The sequence below is a fragment of the Molothrus ater genome, chromosome 1, assembly GCF_012460135.2.
Source record: "Molothrus ater isolate BHLD 08-10-18 breed brown headed cowbird chromosome 1, BPBGC_Mater_1.1, whole genome shotgun sequence".
In the NCBI taxonomy this organism is placed as follows: domain Eukaryota; kingdom Metazoa; phylum Chordata; class Aves; order Passeriformes; family Icteridae; genus Molothrus; species Molothrus ater.
Window position 1 is genome coordinate 4,430,342 of NC_050478.2, and position 26,961 is coordinate 4,457,302.

Here is a 26,961-nt window from a genome sequence, read left to right on the forward strand (position 1 = left end):
GGCAGGCATATACAACGGTGGTTTTATTTGTAACACCTTCAGCTCAGGCTGCAATTATTTCAGTTTTTAAAGTTAAATCTGATCAGCAATTGAGGAAAAGAAAAAAATATCCAAATAGTCCCTGTGTGCACAAATAATGCAGCTTTGAATAATACATGGTAAGTTTATTTCATATTAACATGAACAGTAAAAAGTGGACATTTTGACAGGATTTTACTTCAGGTCCTTTTCTTTATTCCTCTATTGTGTCCTTTTTGCCAGTCTCTTGTCCCTCAAATTGTGGATACTTTGCCTCAACATCAGCCCAGGTGAGATAACCGTTGGCCAGGTCTCGGATGATGCCAGGAAGTTCAGAGATCTGCAGGAAAAGCCACAAAGACAGAAGAAACACAAAGTCACCAAAATCAAGCTGGATATTGGGCAATTTTTACATCAGCAATAGAATAGGTTCAAAGTATCTCCTGGAAGATCATTTTTGGGGAGAAAAACATTAATTAGGACACCTTAGATCAATCTGTTATTAGGGTGATCCAGGAGGGAAATGGTCAACCAAAGCAAGGTAATGTTGTGCAACAGTTTGGGAAGGGAAAAAAAAACCCCAAAAGTTTTTTTACACACATCCCAAAGATGCTGTAAGCCAGGATTGAGCTAGGCCCTACCTACTGTAAGACCAGCACCAAAGAAGCTGCAAGTTTCCTTTTCTTTGCTGCTCACAGCACACTGTCATGGTGCAAAGGATCAACCAGAAAGCTGAAAATGTGCAGAAATTGAAGGATAGCAAAGTCTCATCTCTGCTGGTCAGCAGTGAGAGGTCACCCAGGTGACAGAGAGACAGAAGAGTGCCCTGAGGAACTGGCACTGCCTTTTACAGCCAGCCAAAACCCCAGCCTGCTCAGCAGCCCCAGGCACTGCAGGTGTTTCTGTGGTGCTACAACTCAGCCTCACAGGTGAGCACCATCTCCTCCTGTGCCTGGAGTGAAGGCCAGGGAGGAAAGAACATCAGGGAAAAAAGAAAACCCTGAAAACCTCCCAAGACTGCAGATCCACAGCTCTGAGCAGAGGCAGAGCCCACCACAGGGAGGATTTTGCTATTCCAGTCTGCACTGCAGCCACACTGGCAGAGTGTGCTTAGGGTACACACAGCTTTGGGGCAGTGGTTCATCAGCTCCTGTAGTGCTGCACAGGCAACACCAGCTGCAAGGCAAACCCCAGTGTTCTGCCTCTTGGTGCCTGTGGATTACAAGGAGCCCAGCCTTTGAAAGCCAGACACAACCCAGTCAATGATTTAACTCAGCAGCCTTCTCTTGGAAAGAGCCACTCCAAAGAGCAGTGTAGTCAGCACAAGGGATGGCTTCCAGGTAAGATCAACACCCCTGCATGCAAGAAAAACAAAAGCTTCTGCTCACTTTATCAGCTGGGCCAGCACTTTCTGTCTGACCCCTATCTGTTCCTGGGGATTTCTCACAACAGCTAAATTGTTACAGAGCTGGAGGCAGCTCCCACAAGGATTACTGACAGATCAGAACCAGCAGGGGATGTTGTCCCCAAGGCGAAAAGGAGCACCCTTGCCTGTGCCAGCCCCTGAGCCTGGTGGGGTCACACCTGGAGTGCTGTGCCCAGCTCTGGCCCCTCAGCTTGGGAAGGACCTCGGGACACTGAGCACATCCAGAGGGGACAACGAGGCTGGGAACACAAAGCCTGTGAGGAAGCCCTGAGGGAGCTGGGGGTGCTCAGCCTGGAGCAAAGGAGACTCAGGGCTGCCCTCATCACTCTCTGCAGCTCCTGAAACGGGCCTGTGCTCAGCTGGCCCTGGGCTCTTTCTGCAGCAGCACTGACACAACCAGAGCACACAGCCTCGAGCTGCACCAGGGGAAATACAGGTTGGATAGCAGGGAAAAGTTTTTCACAGAAAGAGTGAGAAAGTTCTGGAATGGCTGCCTGGGGAGGTGGTGGAGTCCCCATCCCTGGGTGTGTTTAACAAAGCCTGGATGTGGCACTGGGGGCCAGGGTTCAGTTGAGGTGTTGGGGGGCTGGGTTGGACTCAATGATTTTGATGGCCTCTTCAAACCCAGTGATTGTGTGAGTTGTGTGAGCTGTGTGAGTTCTGTGTAAGATGTGTGAGCTGTGCGAGCTCTGGGAGCTCTGTGAGCAGTCTGAGCTCTGTGACAGCCCTGTGAGCCCTGTGAGCCGTGTGTGAGCTCCGTGAGCCGTGTGTGAGCTCCGTGAGCCGTGTGTGAGCTCCGTGAGCCGTGTGTGAGCTCCGTGAGCCGTGTGTGAGCTCCGTGAGCCGTGTGTGAGCTCCGTGAGCCGTGTGTGAGCCCTGTGAGCCGTGTGTGAGCCCTGTGAGCCGTGTGTGAGCCCTGTGAGCCGTGTGTGAGCTCCGTGAGCCGTGTGTGAGCTCCGTGAGCCGTGTGTGAGCTCCGTGAGCCGTGTGTGAGCCCTGTGAGCCGTGTGTGAGCCCTGTGAGCCGTGTGTGAGCTCCGTGAGCCGTGTGTGAGCTCCGTGAGCCGTGTGTGAGCTCCGTGAGCCGTGTGTGAGCTCCGTGAGCCGTGTGTGAGCCCTGTGAGCCGTGTGTGAGCCCTGTGAGCCGTGTGTGAGCCCTGTGAGCCGTGTGTGAGCTCCGTGAGCCGTGTGTGAGCCCTGTGAGCCGTGTGTGAGCTCTGTGAGCCGTGTGTGAGCTCCGTGAGCCGTGTGTGAGCCCTGTGAGCCGTGTGTGAGCCCTGTGAGCCGTGTGTGAGCTCCGTGAGCCGTGTGTGAGCCCTGTGAGCCGTGTGTGAGCTCTGTGAGCCGTGTGTGAGCTCCGTGAGCCGTGTGTGAGCCCTGTGAGCCGTGCCCTGCCCTGTGAGCCGTGCCCTGCCCTGTGAGCCATGCCCTGCCCTGTGAGCCGTGTGTGAGCCCTGTGAGCCGTGTGTGAGCCCTGTGAGCCGTGTGTGAGCCCTGTGAGCCCTGTGTGAGCCCTGTGAGCCCTGTGTGAGCCCTGTGAGCCGTGCCCTGCCCTGTGAGCCCTGTGTGAGCCATGTGTGAGCCCTGTGAGCCGTGTGTGAGCCCTGTGAGCCGTGTGTGAGCCCTGTGAGCCCTGTGTGAGCCCTGTGAGCCATGTGTGAGCCCTGTGAGCCGTGTGTGAGCCCTGTGAGCCCTGTGTGAGCGCTGTGAGCCCTGTGTGAGCCCTGTGAGCCGTGCCCTGGCTGACCTCGGCGCGGATCTGGCGCATGGAGTCGCGGTCGCGCAGCGTGGCCGTGTGCGGGGTGCGGTTCACGGTGTCGAAGTCGATGGTGATGCCGAAGGCCACGCCGATCTCGTCCGTGCGGGCGTAGCGCCGGCCGATGGACCCCGCTGCATCATCCACCTTGTGGGAGATCCCGGTCCTGGTCAGTGCTTCGGCTGCAGGGAGCAGAGCAGGGATTGGTGCACGGCCCCAGCACAGGCTCCCCATACCCCTGATGCCTTAAGTTTTAGCTTTTGTATTTTTCAGATCCTGTCCTGCCTTAGGGTGTGACTCTGAACTTCATATCAAGTGTTAGCAGGTTCTCCTCACAGTTCAGTCACACAGAACAATCCTTTTCCAGCCCCAGAACCAAGGACACTGTTGCAGCTTCAGGCCCAAAAAGTGCAAACAACAGCAAATTGAGGAGAGCAATCTGGGAGGATGGGACTGCATAACCTGGAGCTGTAATTGGACAATTAACCCCAATATGGAAATGGACCAAAACTTATAAAAGTGTAAAAACTTGTGACCCAGCATCCATCTCACATCCATCTCGAGTCCATCCAGGGCAGAGCCATGGCCAGGCTCTTGTGCTGCCCAAGGTGTATCCTTTGAAGGCCTTTTAATAAATCCCTACTTTATTCCTTTAACTCTGTCTAGCCTCTGTTCCAGGTCAGCCTCTCTAGGCATCACCCCATGAGGCACTGCCTGTCCCAGGTGCAAGCAGCATCTCAGAGCCCCAGTTTTACTCTGACAGAACATCCAGTGTTCCATTCTTTGTAGGACCACAGGGTCAGACCCACCCTGCTCTCCCAGCTCTCCACATTGCACTAAAACCCTCACTCCAAGTGCAAAGTCACCAAGTTTTTCCCCTTGTCATCAGTGCCATGACTCTGCTTTAACACCAACCCCAGCTCCACAGTGCAGGGCACATCCAGAGCAGGGAGACCAAGCCCGAGGCAGAACTGGTGCTGACAGCAAAAGGCACTGTCTGACATGCAAGCCCCTGTTCCTACCCTTCCTCTGCTCAGTTTTATGGCCCCTATCTTTGCCCATGATGCTCACTACCAGTGGGCAGTTTGACAGAATGGTTGCAGGCTCAGCAGCTCTGGGACAGACTCAATATATTAGGTGGCCAATAAAAGCAAAGCAAACTTTAATTACAAAACAAAAACCCCCTACTGCTCCAGCTTCTCCTAAGCAGTGGGAAAGATTTATTTTTGACAAAAAAGGAAAAAAAGCAATGTCTTTTACACTCCAAACTAACACAGAGACAAAGATGGTGGTGGGTTTTTTCAGCATAGCTGAAGAGTTTGATGGGATACCCAAAGCTTGTGGACACTCAGCTGGTTCAGGTCAACAACTCTCCTTGTGCACTTTGGAGAGCCACATGATCCAAATGCTATTTTGAGAGCCCTCTCTTCCCCATGCACAGCCCCATCAGCCCCAAAGTGCTTAACACACTTACATAATTCCTTGACAAAAGGCATGAATTCCTGATTCTGGCTCAGAGGAAGAACGGAGCACTTGAACGGTGCTACAACAGCTGGGAAGCTGAAGTACTGTGGAAAAAAGGAAAAGCACAAGTCAATAAATACAAGTTTAATGGTCAGATCAGACTCTAGAGGTGAGAATAAGCTCTGACTGAGGCTGGAGGCAGGGTGAGTGTCCATGGGGAGTCTCTGGCCTACTCTAGGGCATCAGCAGTGACATCTCACACCACTGGAGCAGGACTGGTTTTCTCCAGCCTCCATTCCTCCTTATTTCCTGACAGGTAAATGTTACCTCCCACCAGAACAGGTCTATTAGAGCCCTCCTAAAGAAATCTAACCCTGAATTACAGAAAAATTAAGGGTGGAGGTGTCTTTCCAGGAGATTTAGTCTTAGGCACAGTCTAAACCAAACTGTTTGAGACTCCACACACATGGAGCATATGCAGCAAAAAGGTTTTTAGAACCCTTCACAGACACCCTCAGAAAATAAAAATGTGCCAGAAGTGAGGGAAAAATAATAAGATCTTTCCTGGCAATCAGCAAGGTATAAAAGGGACAGAAGCAATGCATGTGAGATGTACCACAATATAAAGCAGCCCAGGCTACATGGAAAGTAAATGGGTACTAGAAGGAAGGTAAACCCAGTATTTTATACTTCAGGAGCAGTTTGGGATTCAAAGTGAGCTGTGTCCTAACTCTGGGCTCCTGAACCTTGTTCCCTCAGTCATAAATGTACCATCCTGTGACACCCAGAGACACAAAGAACACTTTTTTAATGTTATATTTCTTTTTTATGAACACAGTCCAGGAGCCAGGAACAACGAGCAGGAAGCAGCACAAAGTTTCCAGCCAGCTTCTCATGTGCCACCAGCAATGGCACAGAGCACCACACCTGAGCACTGGCTGGAGGAAGCTCTGTCTGAAACACACACTTTCCTCTGGCCCCTGCTACAACAAAGCTTCAGGTCAAGGTTTTAGGGGTGTCCAGAACCAGAAAAGGCTGAATTTCACAGGGGACTGAGCAAACAGTCCATTGTCCACCCTGCTGCACAGAAGTATGATTCCAGGAAAAGCAGCAGCAAGAAAGGAAATTAAACACTGAAGATATGCCTTTCTCTGAGACATGGAACACTGTCAAGTGTGGATCCAGAGGAGGAATTTCTCACCCCCTTGCCAGGAATCCAGCGAGAGCCTCATGCACACCTGAGCAGAATGCTCTCATGTAAAAATGAAAAGTACTCTGGTGTCACCACGATATTTTATGAAAAATCCCTTCACCAGGATTTCTTCTCCTGGCAAGATGAGAAGCCCCAGCTTCTCCATGTTTTGCTGCTTTGGAATGTGATTTGGAGAACTGCTTCCCCAGCATGTGAATTGTTTTTAATTAATGGCCAGTCACAGCCAGCTGTGTCAGACTCTGAGTCTGTCATGGGTTTTCATTATCACTGTTTTCTAGCCTTCTGTCTGTATCCTTTCTCTACAGTTTAGTATAGTTTTAGTATCTCATTTCTTTTAATAGAATATCATAAAATAACAAATCAGCCTTCTGAGAACCTGGAGTCAAATTCTCATCTGTCACCTCGTCCTGGGGACCTTCACAACACCAACACTCTGGCAAAACCAGCAATGCCACACCCCAGCTGGGCTTTCCCATCTCTGCTGGGCACTGTGCAGTGCTGTTTCAGCCCTTTCCCTGGATGCCAGGGGAGGGCAGGTGCCTGCAGCTGGCCCAGCCCTCACCGTTCTCTGCTCGTCTCCTTCGCGGATGCGGAATGTGTGCTCGAACACTGTGTACATGATCCTTCCAATGCCAAACGACGGCTCAATGACATTTGGGATGATTTCTTCCACTGGAACACAAAATAATACACATCACCATTACAAATGTGTTTAGACAAGAAAAAAGATGTGGTTGCTGATGCTGTCCTTTTGCTCATGTGTGGATGAGTATATGGAATAAGAGATTAAACATTTCTGCTCTAAATACAAATACCTGAAATAGAGATTTGGACTTAGCTCATGTACAGGACATATTTAGGCTGTAGAAAACAACTCAGGGCCCTTTCTCTGGCTTCTTTGAGGAACTAAATCCATGCATTTTGGAAAAAGTTTCCTTCTAGCCCCCTTTCCTGTATCAGGACTTATCTCTGTGGAGATGCAGTCACTGACTCTCCAAAAGCCTTCCTACTCTTAAATTTCGAGGAAATTACATTTGGCATTTTTCCTATTCTGTGTTACAATACTAACAGGACAATGCTACCAATAAAATTCATACTCAAAAATGTATCCTGATGATGATCAAACAACAAAGAATCAAATTTACCATGTAATGTTTTCTGAAATCTCTTCACAGTAACCATGTCCTTTGTTAATATAAAAGTTTTCCCTTCAGTTTCAACAGTGAATTCCCTGCAAATGAAAAAGAAGTCATTTAAAAGCTACAGCAATAAACAAACAAGTTTTATTTCCTTAATTGCATCACTTGTTTGACCCTGAGAGTGTGATGATAGAAGCCAGGGAAAACCCCAGAGATGAAAGAAACATGTAGCATACCCATTAAAGAAATTTGCATTAATAATAAAATTACTACATGTACATTAAAAGCAACCATTTTCATAATCACAGTGAATTTGCTGTGGTTAACAGCCTGAAGCAAAGTCAATTGGGAAATACTCAGAATGAAGCCTACACACCAAAGAGATAAAGGGAGGCACACAAAGCAGGCACTGGACTATCAATAAAAGCAGGAATATTGCTTCTAACTCATCTCCTGAACCATTCCAGGGAGATTCTGGATGGACTAAGTTTCTTCTCTGCAATAATTTCTCTGCCCATTTTGAGTGCTACTGTTTTTTCCTACACTCTCACATTCATAGAGATGTGAAAGAAATACATTTTAGCTCAGGGGAAGAAAGAAAGATGTAAGTGTTACTATGCTGTAATGTGTCATTTATCCTACACCTTGTACCATTTCAAGCAGGAAATTAAGTTTATTTTGTTGTTCCTGCACCATTAGCTTTCCCCTAACACAGACTGCTGCTGGCCTGCTCCAGCCAAATCTGACAACTGTAAAGACTTCTCATATTTTCAGTTGTTAGGAGGGCAGGTCCAAGAAAATCATACAAATTACTGCCACAGTAAATTAAAGGCTGTAACAGGTCCTAAAGCAGCTCACTAAACACTGGAGGATACTCAGGCAAGTTTTGCTTCTCATTTAACTATTTTGTTCCATTGGTCACAGAATTATTTTATTAAAGTTTTAAATCAGTTCTGGTCCACTCTCAAACCAGAGTGGGGAAGCTGTTAAACAATTCCCATTTCACTGAACTCTTTCTCTTCTGGGATGATCCAACTAAAGCCAGCAGCTCATTCCCACACAGATAAACAAATATTTATATGCATACACCCAGAAATATGTTGATGAGTGACCAGCAATGCCTGGTGAGAGCACTCAAACATCTCAGATGACCCACACAGCCTGCTCTCAGCAGGAAACTGGTTTCAAGTGGCTCAAATAAATGCAGCAGCCCTTTGGGGCCCACATCAGGGTGTCAGAGGAAGGTACCACACACACAGGGCTCACCCTTTCTCGTTGAGCAGCTGCTCCATCTCGCTGATGTAGCACTCATCACACATGGAAAGGTATTCCATCACCACCTTGGCATCCTTCTTGTAAGCTTTGCCAATGGCTCCCTTATTTGCCTCAAACTGAACAATGTTGACTGTTCTGTACAAGGCTGTTAAGGAGCTTGTGAGGATAGAAAGCAGGGCCTGGTTCCTTCATTATGTCTAAGTTAATTGCTGCACAACACAAAGACATCTCCTCCACTACTAGATGAAGGAACTTCCCTCCAAGAGAGGAAGGGAGTAACAAATGCTCAATTCTTTCCAGGTCACTTCCCAAAGTCATGCTGGCCTGTAGTTGTAGGTTTCCCTGTTAAATAAACAGATGTAACTTGAAACAGAGCTGTGCAGATCTCCAAGACATCTCCCTGCCCAATCCCTTTCCATTTCAGGAGAAGCTGCTTTATTCTGAAAGGATATAGGTTCTTTGAGATGCTTCTCAGCTATGAGAGGAACTTTGGTGGCACGGGCATGGCAGGAAAGGTCATAGCAGGAACGATCAGCACAGCCAACAATCTCAATCCAACCCTGAAAAAACAAAACTGGAAGCTTTCACCAACTCACTTTTTGTCCACTTAACCATCAAATATGTTTATTCACCCTTAAGCCCTCCCTGCTCCCATGGCTGTTTTTTCTACATAATTAGCTCTGTTACAATAAGCAGCCCTCCCTCACCAGTTGCTCCCTCATTTGAGTGATTCCATTTGTTTCCAGAGGAAACAATCAGTCATCTGCCCAGTGCCTGTGTTCAGGGCCAGCTTTTCCACATGGCTTGGCAGAGCAAAGGCCTGTGCCAACAGCTCGGGCTGGGGCCAGAGCACACAGCCCTATCACTCACATGCCACAGGCACACAAGGCATCATGTCCCCATGGGACACACAGCAGGGAATCAACCACCCTGGAATGGCCAAAAAAGCCAGGGTTAGGAGCTGCTACAACAAAGATCCCATGCAAGGGAAGCTCTTAATTCAGTATTTCAGCATGTATGGCAAGGAGGAATCTCAGAATACCGGCCACACTGGATTGGTGAAGCAGCAAATCCAACCTCCCTCTGGATTTCCTAACAGACAATCCCATGTAAGACAAGGCTCAGCAGCTGCTTCCCACTCACTGTCACATCAGTGTGGGATGTACAGGCAGCCAGATGTTGTATGGCTTTCCAAGCTGGAGTGATATAGCAGGGTGTCAGAAAAGGTGTGTCAACAGAAAAAATCCCTGTGCTTGACAATCGTGGTGCTCCAGGGTATTTTGGGAGGATTTTTTCAGAAATTTGGCTATTAGGGTGTTGCAGCTACTTCTCAGAAAACACAGAATACAGGTTTATGTGGTTGTTCAACCTGGAGAAGAGAAGGCTCTTCCAGTGCCTAAAGGGGCTCCAAGAACTGGAGAGGGACTTTTGGATAAGGACATGGAGTGACAGCACAAGGAGGAATGGCTCTAAACTGAAAGATGGCAGGATTAGATTAGACATTAATAAGAAATTCTTCCCTGGGAGGGTGGGGAGGCCCTGGCACAGGTTCCCAGAGAAGCTGTGGCTGCCCCATCCCTGGAAGTTCAAGGCAGGTTGGATGGGGCTTGGAGCAACCTGGGATAGTGGAAGGTGTCCCTGCCCATGGGAGGTGGGGTGGATCTTGGAATCCCTTAACCCACACCATTGTGTACAATACATTTCTAGGATGGATTTTAAGCTACTCAGACCACTTCCCTTCTTACAACTGAGTGCTGCAAACATTTCTGATCAGACTTAAGCAACAAACCAAAGCATGGTCCAGCTCCCAAGGTGCTCCTTTCACACCCCTGGGACTGCTGTGCTCACTCCTGGGTTAGGCTGTTGGACACCCTGCTCTGTGAGCATTGTCCTGATCATCATGACATGGCTTGCAAATTTGAATAATCTTATTTACATGGTGGGGCTCACACCATGTCCAGTTCTGGGCTGGCTGGAAAGATTGGCTATGAACTTGTGGAGGTCAGCTATGGACATTTAGAGGAAGCCATTCCTTCAGGTCTTTTCTATATGAAGAAAAATCACTCATCTGAGCTGCAGGAGGTTTGGTTTTTTCCTAAAATTCTTCAGTTTGGCAGAATTTCACTGGCTGCTATTCCTCTAAAATGCTGTAATAGAACATCACTAGTGATGAGTCTAAATCCAACCAACAATACATGAGGGGAAAAAAAGGCACTCAACAAGGCTTGAATGAAAAAGCTCTTAATGACTCAGCAGGAAGATGATAACAAATCCTTGAGGAACTTTTCTTCCAGTACCAGCTGTCTGAACTGGCAGGAGTGAACTCATTTCTCACAGCATGGAAGAGGGAAAGGAAGAGGGAATGCAAGCATTCAAGCAGGAAGCAATCTGCCCTGGAATAACACCTCCAGCAAAACAAATCCTTCCCCACTGCTGTTAGAGAGGCTACAGTATTTGGAAAGCACCAGGACTCAGTTTCCTTTAGCTCCAGATGAAATTTGACCAGTGAAGTGTCCCCAGGCTACTTCAGGCTCCAGCAAAGAAGCCTGGACCTCCCAAAGCAGCATGAACAGTTCAGAAACTTTGTGCAGGGAGCTGAGCTGCCCCTTGGTCCTGGATACAGAATATTTCAACTGCATTATGTGTGTTTAGACCAACATGAAGCCAGAGAGATGCATCAGACCCAGAGCCCTAACTTTAAAAAGCCAGAAATCAATCAGATCTGACAGGGCTTCCCCTTGCTGTTTGCACTTTTGCCACTTACATAGGAGGTTTTGGACTCTGCATCCCAGCAGTCACAGGCATAATGAGCCATCTCATTCTCCATGTGCTGGCGGAAGCGCAGCTTCTCCGGGGATACGCCGACCTTGGTGAGGAAGAGGTAGATTCTGCCGATGAAGTAACCCAGGACAGAGTTATTGATCACACCCTGCAGGGAGAAAAATAAGGAAAAAACCCATGTGAATTCCTAAGGAAGCAAAGTCATGATTTGTTGAACTTCTGCAGGCAATCTGCCATGTTACAGATAGAACTTGTGGTTAAGTTCTGTCTCCCCTGAAGCTGTTACATCTCTTCTAACTCACCTCATGGCACTGGCACCGTGTCCATCTGACCAAACAGTGAGTTCCTGTCACTCCAGGACTCATCACCCACTGGCTCTGAGGATCACCTACTTGTAAATACCCCTCTGTATGCAGCAGTGCAGTCACTGGCATTACAAGAGCTGCACCCTGCAGTTCACAGCTGCAATACAACAGAGGGGTGGTGTTCTTTTTTTTTTTTTTGGCTCTTTTTTGGGACTTTTTGCTTTGTTTGTGTTTTTTAAAGGCAGTGTTTTGGTGGTTTTTGGAGGTTTTTTCCATTTGGGTGTCAGAGGGAATGGGGAGGAGGAGGAGGTTGGTAAATCAACCCATTCATAATTAGATTAATCAGGTAGTGATTCATCTAATTGTGCAAGCCACATACTCATGGGGATCAGCAGCTGAATATGAGATTCCCAGATACCGCTTGTATTAATCATCCTTACTGCCCCTCTTCACTAGCTAAGTGTAAAGTTTAGCTTTCAACCCTTATCCCAACACCACCTGCACTCTTCTGGTAGCAAGGACCAGGCCTAGATCTCAGTCTCACTGATTCACTGAAGAGAAACTACTCATAAATCTGGGAGCAAACCCCAGCTGGCACAAACACAACACAAACTTTGTGTAGGCCCAGTGATCCATGCCCTCAGTCCTGAATTCAGACTATTCCAACAGCACTACATGAGTTCAGACCAACACAGGACTGGACAGACACATCAGTCAGAGCCCTAATTTTAAAAAGCCAGTTTGTAACTTAGCCTTGAGTGCAATACTGCAAGGAGCAAGCTGGGTGTGGCTGTAGGGGGAGGGTTACCTGCTGGACAGCGTCTCCCAGGCGCATGACGTGCGCTGACTGCCCGCTGACCTGCGCCTTGGCCGAGTACAGGAGGATGTTGAGATCTGCCACGTTCTGAAACTTGGGGTGGTTCTTCTCACTGGGGTCCACAAAGTGCTCAATTTCTGCCATGGTGAATTCCCTAGTGAAAACAAACACACACTTATTAAATATTTTATGCATTAGACCCTAATAAACCATTGTGCTTCAGCCTCTCACAGCAAGCTAGTAATTTAAAATCCTATGCAGAACATGGACCAGTCTCATCACTGGATTTAGTTTCATCTTCAAATTCCTAGCAAAACTTTCTACAGATCCATCTAGAGCTCTCCAGGCCGTGGTTAACCCCACTGTGAGTCAGAGCAGAGAACACCACCTTTGGAAGTACTTCCAGAAATTCTCTAGAGTTTTTCCAGACTGCTTTGATGCCCATATTAGAAGCAGTTGTTCCTTACAGGGTCTGCTGATTAAATCAGTAGCTTTAACTCATGTCAGAGGTGCCAAAAATAACCAGGTGAGGTGGTAATTTCCTGAAGATAATGATACTGCTGCATGCAGCAATGGCATGAATTCTGTTTTAAGAACTTGTCTTTAATATCTTTACTCAGAGATTGATTCTAAACCTTCTCACTTGAAATCACTTTCCACTGAATTAGCTCATTATCAACAACCTTTAAAAAAGCTCTAGGTAATCATTAACTGTAAATCACAGCCATCAGGGTGTAATTTGCTGTGATTGCATAATAACAGTCTCCAATAAATGTGCCACAAGCATATCATTTATATTTGACTGAAAATGATTTCAATGAGAAAAGTTCTCATTTCCAGATGAGCAAAACAGAACAGGAGGAGTGAGGAAATTCCTGAGTTCCCTCTGTGCTAAGGATGCCATGGCCTCTCAGTGACATTTATAGCACCACAAAATAATCAATTACCAGGTTTACAACATGTACTGCCTGTGCATGGGAGCCCTAGTTCCAAATAATAAGGAAGAGACTTCCAATTAGGATAGATCAGTTTAAATACAGAGATTATCCCTAGTGAAAGGCAATAATCACTTTTATCCAGAGACAGAACTGCAAGCAATTCCCAATAACCCTGAGCTTTCCAGCTTGACTGATCTTGCAACACCAACACTGGTCCTGAGTCAGGTTATCTCCCAACTTCCTCTCTGCAGCAAGCTGTAGAGCTGCAGAATCTGCAGGAACTGAGACAAGGAAATATTGCTGCAAGGTCAAGCACATTTTGATTTCAGTTTCAAAGGAAATTGCACAAACATAACTAAATAAGCAAAGCCCTGTAGAGAACACAGCTACCTTGGACATGATTTTTTTAGACTATGATGGAACCCAAATTCTGTCAGTGAAACTGAGTCTATCTCTACCACAACAACTATTTCAGAGATTCTGCTTCTCACAAGCCAATCTTAAAATTCTGTACTTAAAACCTAAACTGTGAATTCATCTGTAGAGCCTGAGGCTCACCAGGCACAAAACCAGGATTCCTCTGGGAGAAAGCACTAAAGTGAAACAATGCTGCAACAAACCCTGGAAGCAAAGGAAGATGTTCCCTGCTCCCAGGTGCCCTCCTGCTGGAAGAGAAAGTTGGCAGTACCTCACTCTGATAAGGCCGGAGCGGGGTGAGATTTCATTCCTGAAGGAATTTCCAATCTGGGCAGCAGCAAAAGGCAATTTGCCTTGGTTAAACTCCAGCAGACGTTTGAAGTTGAGGAATATTCCCTGTGCAGTTTCTGGCCTCAGATAGCTGAAAAGAGATGGGGGAGAGGAAAAATCAGGAAGATTTAAGGGTGGGGAAAGCAGGGAGAAAGCCACAGTTGTTACAAAACTCACAAGTGAAAGTTTTTCTCTTCAGGCTTTTAATTCCAGACAAAATACCCAATTAATCAATAGACTGAAAAGGAAAAAACTTCACCTCCTTCCTCCAACAGGTATCCTGAAGTAGGTTTTCTACAGCCATGAAGTCACTGACAACTGCAGACCAGCATTAACTAGCTTTATGAAAACTACTCCAACAGCAAGGGCACAGCTGGGATCTGTATTTTGGGTGCTTTTAAGTATTTTCATGATTCTCCAACTGCCCCTTGTTTCTCCTCCTTTCCCCAAGACTCCAAGGAATGCTAACCTGCTACAGGAGGCTGGGACTGAGAGGCAGGGGAAGGCTACTCCAGAGACTTTGTTTTTATTCCAAATCATCTCTAAATCAAGGAGAGTGTGAGCAGAATGAAATTAGCACCTACCCAGGCATATTTCCTCCAGGCCCAATGGAGGTCTTGAACATCAGATTGAAAGAAACAGGAGGGGACAGGTCATTCCCAGTGACAGGGGACTTCACATTGTAGTTCACAAAGAGATCTGCAAGCTCTTGCTGGCCATAGTTGTCCAACTAATACCAAAACACAAGAGAATTATTTTAATTACTAGCCAAGATAACAGGAATGAATGTCCTCCTTATTTTTTCCTGAGCATGATCTACAGCTCTGAATCACCTGCCCAAAATATTCCCTTCTAACCTAAATTTTCAAGCAAGCTGAAGTTTGAACCAGTGATAGAAGAATATACTTTGCACATTTGCAAACCCATTTTAGTAATAGGTCTGGGATTTAGTCATACCACAGGAGGTCTGAGCTTAAGAGTGGGTGTAAAGCACAAGGAAAGTCATTGGGACTGCACCACCACCCACCAGAACAGACTCTTTTGAACAGATTCAGCTAAAACATGGGGAACTCTGTGCTGGGAGCAAAAAAAATGCAGCAATGAGAGAAAAGAGAGCTAAAATTTCTGCAGGGCTTTGTTTGCATTCATTTCTTTTTTCTTCTGCTGCTTGAAACACAATATTCAAGCTATGCATTAGATGCCCTTTCAGAGCTGTTCTGCATTTCTAGTTGTCATGATCTTTCATATATCAGGAAAACAAATCCAAACACAGGATATAAAAATACTCTATTATTAACAGAGAGATTTCCCTAAAGGATGGTAAAAGTTCAGTATTGTAGTGTGGAAAAACTAATGACAGCTGCTCAGTGATGCAAAACACTGATAAATAGTTTCTCTTTCTGGAAGGAAACATTCATTCAATGCATGGCTTTGGAAGCATTTATCCTAGAAGTCATGAGAACAAACATTAAAAACAAAGAAAAACAAAAAAATAAAGGCAAATGTTTGTACAGTTGTTCAGGAATGTCAGACTGAACACCAACTATTCTCGTGGTAAACACAGGAAAAATCTTTGTGGGGTGTCAGAGACAGAGGAACAAATCTCCAGTGCTTCAAAGCACTGAGACAATTTCAGAACAAAGCAAATCAGTGCTGAGCTGACTCAAAAAAAAACCCTGACAAAACTTGTGATCCATCTCTGTTCCTTTGTATGACAATCCCACAGAAGGGACTGACAAATGTAAAAGCTTTTTGCCAGGGTATCAAGTGAAACAGAGCAGACCAACTCCAAGACTGAGCTTCAGCCCTACCAACCCAACACTCAAAAGATTCATTGATATAACAGCAGAAACTCTCAAAAAGATGGAGATGAGATTCAGCAGTGAGCTCTGAGTATTTATTAACAATTATATTTTCTGTATTTGAGAGGATCTCTGGGGTAAACACCTCTGAGCATCTTCAGGAACAGAAAAGGGCCACTGCCTCTGGACCCTATCACACACCCCTCTCTCTGAAGCAGCCACCTCCCCATGCAGCACCCACCTGTGTTAGAACATTCTCCATTTCCTCCCCATGCAGCACCCACCTGTGTTAGAACATTCTCCATTTCCTCCCCATGCAGCACCCACCTGTGTTAGAACATTCTCCATTTCCCTCCCTGTGCAGCACCCACCTGTGTTAGAACATTCTCCATTTCCTCCCTGTGCAGCACCCACCTGTGTTAGAACATTCTCCATTTCCTCCCCATGCAGCACCCACCTGTGTTAGAACATTTTCCATTTCCTCCCTGTGCAGCACCCACCTGTGTTAGAACATTCTCCATTTCCTCCCTGTGCAGCACCCACCTGTGTTAGAACATTCTCCATTTCCTCCCTGTGCAGCACCCACCTGTGTTAGAACATTTTCCATTTCTGCCTTTTTCTCTGCCGTGCACTTCTTGTCAGACATCAGTTTCTGCAGGTGAGCTGTAAGAAAAGTTGGTCATGAGTTTAGATTGCAACTCCATCAATGACCCCAGTATAAAACAGCTCAGGAGGATCCCCCAGCATGAGTTAAGTGATGTCCACAACTTGTCCCGACAGGGTAATTCCAGTCATGTCCTCAGGGCAGTGGTGACCTACAGTTCACTGTACTGGAGAGCCACAGGGAAAACAACAAATTCTTGTCCAGTTCCTTTCCAATATTATTTCTCTAAACCAAATCAGTCCTTTGTAGTCCTTTTCTTGCTTTCTGTTTTACAGACTATAAATTAAATCTAGTCTGAACCCAAGCAGGAAGGCTGATTTTATTCTCAGAGGCAGGTACAGAGCTGGTACTGAGGCTGGACTGCATTCCACATTACAGCACAACATCCTCCCTGACACACAAAGGCACATAGTGATGCTAAGACTTTCCACTCTTGTTTGAAAAAAGCAATTTAACTTTTTAGTCAGTAACAGCTCAGTTTGGCAGTAACAGCAGGTGGCTGTTCACAGGGAGGGGCAGCACAACACAGGGACACACTTGTTTGATGAGGCTGCTTAGCAAAGGAGGCAGAGGTTGGATGGGCTTCTTTTGAGGTTGGTTTTTTTTGACAAAAGAAATTCTTAATGAATATCATGAAAACTACTTTAATGCCAATATAGGTTGTTCTGCATACTTGAATTTAAAGGAAAAGGCTCAAAAACTAGAGAGCACCACTCATTTAGGCAGAGTGGAACAATCCTTCCATTCACAGTGGAGCTGTACCTGTGAAAGTTTTCAAACAGGCTTCTTATTTCTGTGACTTTCTTGGTTTGTTTTTCCAAACAAATTCAATAAGCAGGAAGAAGTGTGAGGACTTTGCAAATCAAAGAAATGCCTGAAGTCTATTTCTAAGGTACATATAAAAGTCATCCACTGCCATGTAATTGACCTCTCACAGGTAAAACATACTCTGACCCCTCACAGCATCAATAAATTGTTTTTCAGTACTTAAAAAAGCAACTGAAATTCAAGAAAACTAAGACCAAAATGCACTGGAGTACAAAAATCTTGTTATATAGGGAGTCCTTGGCTTAGACAACACAGTAATCTTTCATAGCCTGATGACACTGGGTTTTATTAAAAGGGACACAACTGTGTTTTCACCAGAGATCCTGAACCTCACTTAAGACACAAAGAGAACCTATAGGGTTTTTGGTATGGTATGATTAATTACTGCAAACACAAGTATGAAAGTCTGGCCACAGAAGCAGACTTTCCTTGAGAAAGATTCTTTTTCCAGTGCTTGTACCACTGCAAGAAATCCCCAGGCCCACCTAGCTTGGAACAAAATCAAACCTTTTAAGAGATGATCAGCACGAAAACATTCCCCATTTTTCACATCTTTCACCATGAAATCAGCAAACTTGTCCACGTGGCCAGAAGTCCTAGAAGAGATGACACAAAACGAGGAATGTGACAGCTGCCACCAGACAGCTCCAGGTCTGTGTGATCCCAGTGGACAGACCTTAATCAAAGTGAAATCCTTCAAAAACTGCAGGCTCACTCCTGCTTCAGATTACAGTCATGTTAAGCAGCATCACCCCTCAGAAAATATGATATGTGGGAAGTATCAATGCATCTAAACCTTAAAATGTGTCACAAAGATGACACTTAATGCCTTCAGGAACTGCATCATGATCAAAACTAGACAGAGCTGCAGTAGTGAGGAGTAACCAGTAATTCAGGTGGAGATATTCCCAGTATTTTATATCTCAGCTGAATGGAAGTTTCTGCCCTTTCCTTGTCTTCTTAATCTTTTAGAAAAAGGAATAATGACAATTTCTTAACTAATGGGACTTCTAGGAAGCTTTGAACTCTCAAATGTGAATGCCACTGCTTTCCCTGATTTACAAGAGCAGCTTATCACCCTGACCTGTGTGCTGGAACCTAATTATGGAATGAAACTGGGTGACCCAGACTCAAGATCTCTGTGGATAATTTTACAGAACACTGTAAAAAGCACCTATGACCAGAAATTACATGCTGCAGGTAAAAAAAAAAAAAAAAAAACAAAAAACCCCATATTTACTTTAGACTGGCTCAGGTGTGAGCATGGTGCAGTCAATCTCCAGGATTTGCTCTTCCTGAATAAAGTGATGTCTCCATGCTTGGATGATGTTGTTCTTCAAAGCACACCCAACAGGCCCAAAGTCATACAGACCACTGACTCCTGCAAAGAGGAACAGGCCAAAAAAGAAGTGTGAGATTGTACAGTGTGAGATTGCACTGTTTGGAGTGGATGTCCTCCCTTCTCAGCATTTCCACCAGCTGGTTTCATTTTATGAGCATGAAGCACAGTTCAGCTGCAGAGCACTGAGGCATCAGGTTGTGACAGAATTTAAAACTGATAAACTCCTGCAACCAACAACTCTAAAAACCACATTCCCTCCACCAATGGATTCTGTTTTGTGGGAGCAATCTGTGTGAAGGAGGAATCTGAATACAGAAGAAGTGACCATGCAGGAGCTGAAGCAGTGTTACTGTCAGTAATAAATAACACATATCTGCAAATCACCAGTGTGGCTGCAAAGATTTTTTAAAAAAGCCAATAAAACAAGTCAGAGTGTTTAATTTAGTATCTAAGGTGAAAGAGCAGTAACCACAGAGGCACTGTGCTGCTTCCTGAGATGCTCATATCAGCCATCTGAAGAGGTTTACAGCCACATTTATTCTGCCATAAAGTTCATTGGCAAAGTTCACCAAGGAACAGGTTCTAAAGCTCACAGTGGGTTTGAGCACTATTGGTGTCCTTTTGGGTCATTCACTTAAGAGCTGGACTCCATGATCCTTGTGGGTCCCTTCCAGCTCAGAATATTCTGTGATTTATTTGCCAAGAGAAGCTCAGGTAGAGATGAATGGTTACAAATAAGTTGATGATCTCCTTAAGCTCCAAACATCCTACCCTCAGCAAAGAAGCCATCTTCTACCAATGTAATCCTCAGGACATGCATCTTAAAGTCCACTCATTTCCATTCAGAGAGCACAAGACAAAACTTGAGCCCCAACCCAACCCAAACACTTCAGGAAGGGGGAATTTTTGAAAGGTTTACAGACTCAAGCAGGAAAGTTTAGAGCAAACGTTAAAAAAAAATCTTGTATGCCACATTAATATAGCATTGCTAGAGTGCAGCATTTCACCCAGCTAGAAAGACCAGAAAATTAGCCTAAACAGATTAAAATGTACATTTCTTCAAACCCATACCTCCATAAATAGAAAAGGCTTGGTCATAGAAAAACCTCCTTTTGAGAGTGTCTTCCATCTTAACTCTGTCCACGATGTCATCTTTGGGCTGTAAGGCCAGCTCCTGTAAGTCAGGCAAAATAAAACCAGTTAATAGCTCCTGATTCTGGCAGGAGGAGAAATCCTCTTCACTCACCACTGTGAATCAAAAGCCTGCAAAGACCACTTTGAAGAAAAGGTATCCTGTCAACATGCTCATTTTCCAAAGAGGAATCTTCCCACTGAGATTCAAGTGCTCAATTATGAACATCCTTGTCTGAATGCAGCATCATTTCAGACACTTGAGGTGGACTCATGACCTAACTTTCCCTGAGTGAGTTATCCTCAGCTTTCTTCACAATCACTGCCAAAAAATGCCAATTTCCAAACCAATTCTGACCTTCTTCCCTCTCCTGACTATGAAAGGAGCTTTAAGTGACCATCTCAGACTGCACACATCCAATTCTTGGCATACATAAACCTTTCAGTAAGGTGTTCCTCACATGAAAGAATTTTGACTACAAAGATTACAAGCACCATCATCCTCATGCTCTGCCAAAGGGGTGGTTTTAGGTATTTGTGCATGGCAAATCTATTTGCAAATTTTTTTTCAGCACTCAGAAAACTTAGGAGTGCCTTAATGCCCTGACAAGATACTGTGACGATGTTTAAGAGCAGACTCACTACTTTATCTGAAAACCTGTGATTTTTACAATCTAATCCATTAGTGAGGTCAACACTTAAAGATTTCCTTCAAGGCAGCTGTTTTGATCATTAAGGCAGAGTTAAGCCCAGAAGTGCAATAAATTCAGATCCCCTTAAGTGTCTCAGACTATCACTTGGAAAAGCCTTTGGGTAACAGAAAGTATTGTGTGTCCATGTATTTCAAATTTCCCCTTTTCTATCATCTATAATGACAAATAAATGTGGTCTAATTTTAAAAGCACTGGACTCTGTGTACTCAGCTGCTCCACCCTGCTCAAAGCTTCAAATTCAGAGCTGCTCTGACATCTTCAAGTAGGAACCACAGAGCTTGAAAACCACCAGTGCTGCCTTCCCCCAAAGGGGGATCTGTGATCCTTGCTGGGAACAGCATCAGGAGAGAAACACTCCCAGTACTGGAGTGCTGCACTCCCAAGGGCAGATGCTGCATTTGCAAGGTCAGCCTTGCACTGACAGCCCACACAAATGGTGTAAGTGCTAAGAAACCTCCCCACTGCATCCTACAGGCACCCTCCAACACAGAGGTGGGGCTCACAGGGATACCAGAACTGCAAACCTGACTGGTGACATCCACAGGGACACCAGGACCCCTCACCTGCCTGCTGGTATCCACAGGGACACCAGGACTCCAAACCTGCCTGCTGACATCCACAGGGACCCCTCACCTGCCTGCTGGTATCCACAGGGACACCAGGACCCCTCACCTGCCTGCTGACATCCACAGGGACACCAGGACCCCTCACCTGCCTGCTGACATCCACAGGGATTCCTCACCTGCCTGGTGACATCCACAGGGACACCAGAACCCCTCACTTGCCTGGTGACATCCACAGGGACTCCTCACCTGCCTGGTGACATCCACAGGGACACCAGAACCCCTCACCTGCCTGGTGACATCCACAGGGACACCAGAACCCCTCACCTGCCTGCTGGTATCCACAGGGACACCAGGACTCCTCACCTGCCTGCTGGTATCCACAGGGACACCAGGACTCCTCACCTGCCTGCTGACATCCACAGGGACACCAGGACCCCTCACCTGCCTGCTGACATCCACAGGGACACCAGGACCCCTCACCTGCCTGCTGACACCCCCCCAAGCTTCTGAGGGTTGGTACACAAAAGTGGGAGAACCCCTGCAGGATGACCAAGTTATCAATTCAGGTTTCATGCAATGGTTTCAAAGCCCAGTCCCTATGCTGAATACTCAGTAAAAATGACATTTTCTTGGGTTCAGTGTATGTAGACAGGCAGCCACAAGGCCAGACCTGACAGAGAGCAGCACCTGTTCATCCCACATGACCCAGCAGGACAAACAGGGTCAATGGGTTTCAGTTCAGGTGAACTCACATTCTCACAGTCAGGCAGCTGTAAAAAGTGCTGTATTTACTGATTAATTCATTTATTTTGAAGAGTATCACCCAGGCACAACTGCAATCCTGTTTACATGAAATTGAAATTAGAACACAGGTGAATCTGCACAAGTGACTGTTTTTAAGCTTTAAAGAATTTCTTTTTGTTGTTTCAGTTTGGGAAGGGGAAGCTCACAGGATAAGAAATGTATTTTACTTCTTTATGGATCAAAAACAACAAACTTAAAGTTTCATCATTTAATTTGCACAAAGACTTCAGAGCTTAGCTGTATTTAAAAAAGGGGATACAATTTCACCTCTAAGGTCAAGAATAACTACAGGTTATTTGAAACATCTACAGAAACTTTGCTACTGTAGCAAAATGGGTGGTTTCTAAAGAAACATATTCTATGACAACCAGGTAATTTCAATGCACAAAGAATCTGAAAATTCACCACAGTGAACAGCATGTGCTCTCACTCTGCACACAAAAAATCTATATAGCAAACAAAGATTAGTGAATATGCACTCAATTTCAGCTTTGATTACAACCTGAACTCATATGTATTTGTTTCCACACTGATTTAATGCTAACAGAAATTAGTGTAACAGGTAAAGAATGAAATTGCCACTAGCTGAAAACCTGTAAAAACTATTACAGAAGTGATTCAGTCTAAGACTGAATCTAGGACTGAATTTGGACTGTTTAGACCAAACCTGCAATAAAGGATTAAGAAGAGATTTCAAGGCTTTTCAGACAAAACTGTGGAGCTCAGAATTTAATTTCCAGACTCACCTTTGCTTCTAGAACCCTCTTCCGAGCTTTGAGCTCTGCTACAGCTCTGTCTATGTCCACCTGGGGAGCTTCTCTTCCTTCAGCTTCCTCACCAGCTCTCCCTAGGGGAAAAAGAACATTATAGATTCATTCTTTGCCACAGAGGAGATCTCTCTTTCTTCCAGCTCCCCTGGCAATCCAAAAGGAGATTTCTGTCCAGCCTGCACACAGGTCTCCAGAGGCTGCAAGTGAGAAACACACTTTAAAGTTAGCAGACTCTTTTAGTTTAAACACTTTTAAGAGTTAGCAGAGTAGACTTCATTAGGGAAATGCAACCACCCCACACAACTGTTAAAGCACAGAGCTGCTATTCAATCTCCATGTGGGATTATATTCCTCTATGTACATCACAAATTCCTGGTTTCTGTCTCTGAGGATGCCCTAAGTGGATTCTCAGATGGTGCACACAGGCTTTGTGCTCTCCATCTCCTTCCAGAAGGCTCCTCTTCCTTCCACCCCTTCCCTTTTCTTCAAAGCCTATGACCATTTCAGACTTCTTTTCCTCTGTTCTACCTGATCAAAACTGGCCAGTAAGGACATAAATTTTCAGAAGAAAGTCTCACAGAAGACAGATATTTGCAGCTCAATGTATAAGCAAAGAAAACTATGCATTTTGAGTAAAAATTGCTATCATTTTTAAAACATGTTCTGTAATTTAGAGATACAACAAAGTCAACAACAAAATAAAAATACCCTTAAAAAAAAAAACCCCAAAGCCTAAATATTTCAGAGCAGCAAAACCCTGCAGTGGGCTTACAGGAGGTCTTGACATGAGTCAAACCACCACCAATTCCACAGAGGTCTCTCTGCCCTGTGGGGATGACTCTCCCCTTTCAGCCCAGGGAAATCTCAATCCCTACACACCCAAAAGGGCTCTTCTATGAACATGATCCTCAGCTGTCAAGCCCAGCTTGCTTGGGAGATAAATGAACTAAAAGTCTCCCTTTGAGTCCACTCTTCTTCACCAAAACCAAGATCTAGCTTGAATTACTGAGAAGGACAAAGGTGCTGGAGGAAAAAGCACAGAGATGTCAAAGCTGCCCCAAGTGGGATGTTTTAAAAATGGAATACTCCAAGTTCAGCATTTTTCTTGCACCTTGCATATCTTGAGGGAAGAAAAAAAGGAAAAAAAACCACAATCCACAGAGATTACAACATTTCCACAATACCAACTTTTTTTCCTAAATTCTGAACTTTCCTGACAAAAACATTACAGGTAACTGAGAAAGCAAAGAGAAGAGAATAAACAGATTGCTATTCTGTAATCAGATTAGAAAAGATAAAAGTGCTCCAGAGACTGAGGGGTTCAAAAGTGCATTTTATTAGTAAAAGGATGTCTCCAAGGACTGCATTAAAACATACACAATGAGAAGAAGGAAAATAAGAATCCTGTCAGGATTAACCCCATCAGCTACACCAACAGAACAAATCTGCTGTTTCCTTCCTGTTAACTACTTAAACAAAAACGTGAAAGTTTCACTCTGGGGCTGAGGACTGCAACTGCCATTCCAGGGTAACGTGGCAGAGGGAGGGATCTGATCTGGTGTTTTTCTCTTTTAAAGTAGTGAGTCCAAATTGCCTTTGTTGAGCCAGGGGGGTCGGCAGTGGAAAAACATCAAGGCAGCAGCAAAGCAGCTCCTGCTGACTCAACAGAGCCCTCACCCTGCTCAGTGCTGAGCATCCAAAAGCAGCACACAGCAACTCTTTGTCTTGACCTATAAGTAAGAGTGCTCAGACATACGCAAGGAGAAGGGGAAAAAAAAAAAAAAACCAAACAAACACAACTGAAGCAAATAATTATCCCTGCTGACAGGACTCAATCTAATTAAAGCTCCGATCTCCAGCCCTGCCCAAAAGGAGGAGTGCACAGCAGCACTCGATGTGGCAAATTTTGCTGCAGCTTTGTCCCACAGACCAGCAAAGCAGGGAGGGATCCACCCCTGGATCACGGCAGCTTATTGCATCAGGCACTGCTGCAGGAAGATAGGCTGCTCCCTCTCCATAGGCTGAGTCCCTTAGGTTTAATTAAACCACTTCTCCTGGAGCTGCCAGACACAGACTCCTGCATCCAGAGGCATCAACCACCCCGATCTCTGTTATCCCCTCCCTCTCCTCCTGTGCAAATATCTCCAGGAATTACTACAGCCAGTTGTACAGCACAATATGTGTGGCCCCAGCTGGACTATTGTTTATTTTTCCCTTGGTGCCCCACACCCCAGTTTAAACCCCTGAAAAGAAGGGGTGCCTTGGTATTCACAGGCAAATGACACAGGATTTTAAACTAAATAAATTGGCTGGTTCTAGAGATCATTGCTTTATTTACAAGCAGCTCTCTTGCCAAGGCATTATGCTGTACAGTGATTCATAATAAAAACTCACTGAAGTGCTGGCATAATTAGAGGGCCATAAATCCACTCATTTAATGGGGAAACACACGCACAAATCTGCAAATACAAGGGACACACGCATAGCTCTGTGTGCAGCTCAGGAGAATAATATGGATTCAGCCACTTAAGGGAGACACATGGGGGACACACAGACACAGGTCTGGCAGGTGGTGAAGAGAGGAGAAGGAACTCCACAAGGTCCATTACAGTACACAGCCAGAGTGACAATATTTATTTAGGAAACGAAAAGACAACCAAATCCTTCTCAGGTAAGAAGAATGATAAAGGTAGAAGGAGGGAGATGGGAAGACAACGCGATGGAGCCCCAGCTAAAAGGACAGACACATCACCCACCTTGATTAATCAGAATGATGAAATGGAAAATATGCAAAGGAATTACCATCCCTTACTGCATCAGACAAATATGCAACTCCAAATGAACGTCATTTACCTCCGAGACCCGGCACAAACTCAGCTCTAAGGGGACATCACAGCGTGACCCCGAAGGGACGAGGGGGCTGCTTTACACGGGGGACACGAACAGGGGCCTAAGGCAGGGCACAGCCAGGGCCAGCCCGGGCACAGCCAGCCCGGGAGGGGACACCGAGGGCCAGCCCGGGCACAGCCAGCCCGGGAGGGGACACCCAGGTAGGCTGAGGCACAGACCCAGCCCTGCCAGGCAGCCCCGGCACCGCGGCGAGGGCACAGAGCCATGAGGGGAAACCCACACGCGGCACCCTGTGCCTGAGGGACCGCCCCGCACCCGCGGAGCAGCCCCCGGGTGTCCCTATAGGTGTCCCCATGGGTGACCATATAGGTGTCCCCATGGGTGACCATATAGGTTCCCCCTGGGTGTCCCCGGGGTCCCCTCCAGGCCGCGCAGTGCCCGGAGCCGGAGCCGCCGCAGCGCCCGGGGAGGATGCGCCAAGACCCCTCCGCAGGGCGGGCAACCCCCGGGGGGGGAGGACCGGGGGCACCTCCCACAGCCCGCCCGACCCCCGGGAGACACCGCCGAGCCCCTCGGGCGGGGCGCGGGCCGGGCCGCGTTACCTGCTGCCGCACCGCGTTCCGGAGCGGCGCCAGCAGCGCCTCGGCCTGCGGGCCGTCCATGGCGGGGGGGGCGGCGGCGGAGCGGAGCGGGCGGGCGAGGCGGCGCAGCAGGGCGGGCAGGACGCTACGGGGAAGCGGCATGGGGAGGAGGAGGAGGAGAAGGAGGGGGAGCGGGCGGAGCAGCGCCCGCCCCCCGCATGATGAAATCGCGACTCCGGGGTAAAGCGCGGCGCGGGTGGAGCGCGGCACTTTCCGCACTGGGGCAGCGCCCGCAGATTCGGCACGGGGGGGAACGGGAGGGCGCGCGCGGCCGGCAGGGGGCGCGCGCACGCCGCGCCGCCAATGCGCGCTCCCGCGCCCCCGCCGATGAGGGGAGCGGCGCGCCCCCGGGCGGCGGGAGCGGGGAAAGGCGGGACCCGGCACCGCCCTGAGGGGAGCGCAGGGCACCCCTAAAGTGCGGCGGTCCCCAGGGCGAGGGGACAGTCCTGGGCACCCCCTCCGGCCCGCATAAGAGTTTGTGTATGGTGAGAAGTGCTACACCCTCCCGAGTGGTCTGCCCTGCTCCCCCAGGTGACACATGGCACCCCAAAAGTGTGGGTGTCCTTGGGGATGGGGACACCCCGCTGTCCCTGAGCACGCCCACAGCAGGGTTTGTGTGTGGTGGGAGTACTGCACCTGCTCCCCCTCAGGTGACACATGACAGCCCCTGAAGTATCGCTGTCCTTGGGGTTGGGGATACTCCATTGTCCCTGAACATCCCCACAGCCCCACACCAGGGCTCATGCTGTGTCCCCCTGCAGTGTGTGTGAGGCAGAGTGGTTCCTGTCCCCACACAGTGACATGTCACCCCAAAAGTGTGGCTGTCCTTGGGGTTGGGAATACCCCATTGTGTCTGAGTGTCCCCAGGCCCACACCAGGGCTCATGCTGTGTCCCCCTGCAGTGTGTGTGAGGCAGGGTGGTTCCTGTCACCACACAGTGACATGTCACCCCCAAAAGTGTGGCTGTCCTTG

At 46.8% G+C, this 26,961-nt stretch overlaps 1 protein-coding gene across 1 annotated transcript; it reads right to left on the reverse strand.

The window, feature by feature from the left end:
• Window positions 1-26,093, reverse strand: GARS1 (glycyl-tRNA synthetase 1). The gene is given in 19 exon segments (XM_054516359.1): window positions 1-358; window positions 3,191-3,381; window positions 4,674-4,767; window positions 6,439-6,548; window positions 7,022-7,107; window positions 8,282-8,426; window positions 8,742-8,850; window positions 11,055-11,219; window positions 12,185-12,347; window positions 13,820-13,969; window positions 14,463-14,608; window positions 16,267-16,343; window positions 17,680-17,768; window positions 18,235-18,242; window positions 18,420-18,553; window positions 19,586-19,688; window positions 22,475-22,542; window positions 22,545-22,575; window positions 25,951-26,093. Coding segments are annotated over 19 exon segments (2,136 nt in total). The 5' UTR covers window positions 26,092-26,093; the 3' UTR covers window positions 1-232.
• Window positions 26,094-26,961: the final 868 nt, after the last annotated feature.